General features: G+C 41.3%; 1 protein-coding gene across 1 annotated transcript in view; it reads right to left on the reverse strand.

Moving 5' to 3' along the window:
- Positions 1-1,040: 1,040 nt before the first annotated feature.
- The window catches only part of LOC107059331 (uncharacterized), a 2,800-nt gene continuing 1,356 nt past the window's right edge, over positions 1,041-2,484 (reverse strand). The window contains exon 2 of the mRNA XM_015305842.1: positions 1,041-1,381. Coding sequence (XP_015161328.1) covers positions 1,041-1,381 — 341 coding nt within the window. The remainder of the gene's footprint in view (positions 1,382-2,484) is intronic.

A 2,484-nucleotide genomic window follows, 5' to 3' on the forward strand; every position in this document is an offset into this window, starting at 1 on the left:
TAAGGAGTTCTGAATCCACCTCTAGCAATATTTTCTTGTAGCCATGTTGTAAGCACCACTCAATACCATATGAGGCTGCTAGAGTCTCGGCCTAGTTGTTGGAGCCATTCCCAAAAGGTATAGAAAAGGCATACACTAGCTCACCCCTATGATCTCTCAAGATTCCCCCTCCTCCTATCTTGCCCGGGTTGTTGAGCGCACTACCATCAGTATCTGCTTCAAATGTAATGATCTTTTCATTTGTGGCAAGTTTGTATCTCATAGCCCTCCAAACGAGAAAGGATATTTTTAATGGTACATGTTTGTGCCATATGTAGGAGTTAATTTTGTTGCTGTTTTTTTTCTGTCTGCAGATCTGCCAGGCTGATGCACATGAGAATTCACCATTACCAGTAGGTTTCCACACTGCCTCATCTAGCATCCCTGGCTGGTAATGAAATTTGTAAATCAAGATTTTTGGGATCAAATGGAGGAGGGGGGGTCCTGTCTTAACAGTGTCTCATTCCAATGCCAAGGGTTTAGGGTTTAGGGTCTATGGGTTTAGGGTTTAGGGTTTAGGGTTTAGTATTTTGGGTTTATGGTTTAGGGTTTAGTGTTTAGGGTGTAGTTTTTTTTTTTAACTACCCTTGGAGGGGTAGGGGATGAGCAACACCCCCAGGCCTTATCATAAATAAAAGCAAAAGTACAAGGAGGGGGACATAAACCTAACCTCCGGACCTATGGTGGTTCAGTAGTCGACCTTCCTCAAGGGATAGTCAACTCATCCCTATACAAAAATGGTAAACCAAGATACTAAGTACCTAAAAGAGAGGACTCCTCTCAATACATAGAATCTAGGAATCATAAAAAAGGGAGACTCTCCCTTTACAAAATCAACAAAAAACCTATTCAATGGATCTATAATTTTAAACTATAGCTAGGTTGAAAAGGTTGCAGCATTCTCAAGGCGGTTCTTTAATCCTCTTAATTTTCCTTTCTAGCAAGTCTAGTTTGTAGTAAACTCTTGCTTCTTTTGGTAATTGATGATTATTGAAATAAAGTTAGGGGCTCGTGATCGTCTGCCTGTGTTTTGAAAGGGAATCAGCAACAAAGTTGGCTTCTCTGAAGGTGTGCTTGCATTTAAACTCGTCTGTTTGTTCAATAAGAGCCTGCAATTTCTCTATATGTGTGTTTATGCTCCAATGCGGGTTGACTTTATGCAATATCCAGTCCACTAGAAGCTGTGAATCTACCTCCAAAAGGACCTTCCTGTGACCTAATTCTAAGGACCAGGTCATCCCGAAGATCGCTGCTTCTAATTCAGCTTGATTATTAGTACTTCCCCCAAACGGAGTGGCAAATGAGAGTATCATTTCTCCAGCCTGATCCCGTATGATACCTCCTGCTCAGGTTCTCCCATGATTACTTAGTGCACTGCCATCCGTGTTGATTTTTACCCACTGATTAAGAGGTTTTGTCTATTTAACAAGGGTCACTTTGATATCATGCACACATTTTTCCCCTAGTTGGATCAGGTCCCTCCAATTCGAAGGCCATTTGATGTGAGGAAACGTTGTGGTCATGAGCTTGTAATTGTCCTTGTAAACTGCAATTTGACCCTACTAACATTGGATTGTTTGCCTCCGTATTTGCTAGCACATCTATTCTTCCATAGGTTCCAACAAATGAATATTGGTGTAACTTGTAGTAATAGCCTATGTGCTTCATTATTGTATTTAGCTGACCACCATTGCATGATGAGTTGATGTAGGGAGCTGTAATCGTGGTGATTCCGACATTTGCAGCAAAGCTTTTCCACACATAGGTAGCAGATTGTCCATTGTTGAAGGTATGCTCGACTGTATCCATACCTGACCTGTTACAACAAAAAAAACAATTGGCTGGCTCACTGCCAAAACTGGTTAGTTTCTCGTTAGTAGGAAGTTTACCTCTTAAGGTTCTCCACAAAAGAAAAGAAGATTTAAAAGGGATACTCTTGTGCCAAATGAGGGAGTTGAATTTTGTCTTGCATCTCTTCTCCCTAATATCATTCCACGCAGAGGAGCAACTGAATTTGCCATCAGTGCTGAGTTTCCAGATAGCTTGGTCGGGGATGCCCTGCTGAATGTGAAGTTCTGTGGATAGGATGTTGGTTAATTGATTGCTGGGTGCCTGCTGGATGAGCATGCTCTAGTTCCACTGTCTGTCATGCCAAAATTCTGCTACGGTAGTGTTATAGAGTCTGTTACTGTCAGCAGAGAATTGCGCAAGAGGTCCAATGCCAAGCCAATTATCCCACCAAAAAGAACAGCTTCCCGAATTGAGTTTCCATTGAATATGTTCTTCCACTTTATGTTTGTTATGCATAAGATGTTTCCAGGTCAGAGAATCACCCGTATCCCATTTTTTACTAATCGGGTTAGATCTTTCACAGTATTTGGCCCTTAAAAATTCTCCCCAAAGTGTTTGTTTGGATCTAAAAATCCACCATTGTTTATATTGGAA

This window comes from Solanum tuberosum, unplaced genomic scaffold (genome assembly GCF_000226075.1).
Source record: "Solanum tuberosum cultivar DM 1-3 516 R44 unplaced genomic scaffold, SolTub_3.0 scf01182, whole genome shotgun sequence".
NCBI lineage: Eukaryota > Viridiplantae > Streptophyta > Magnoliopsida > Solanales > Solanaceae > Solanum > Solanum tuberosum.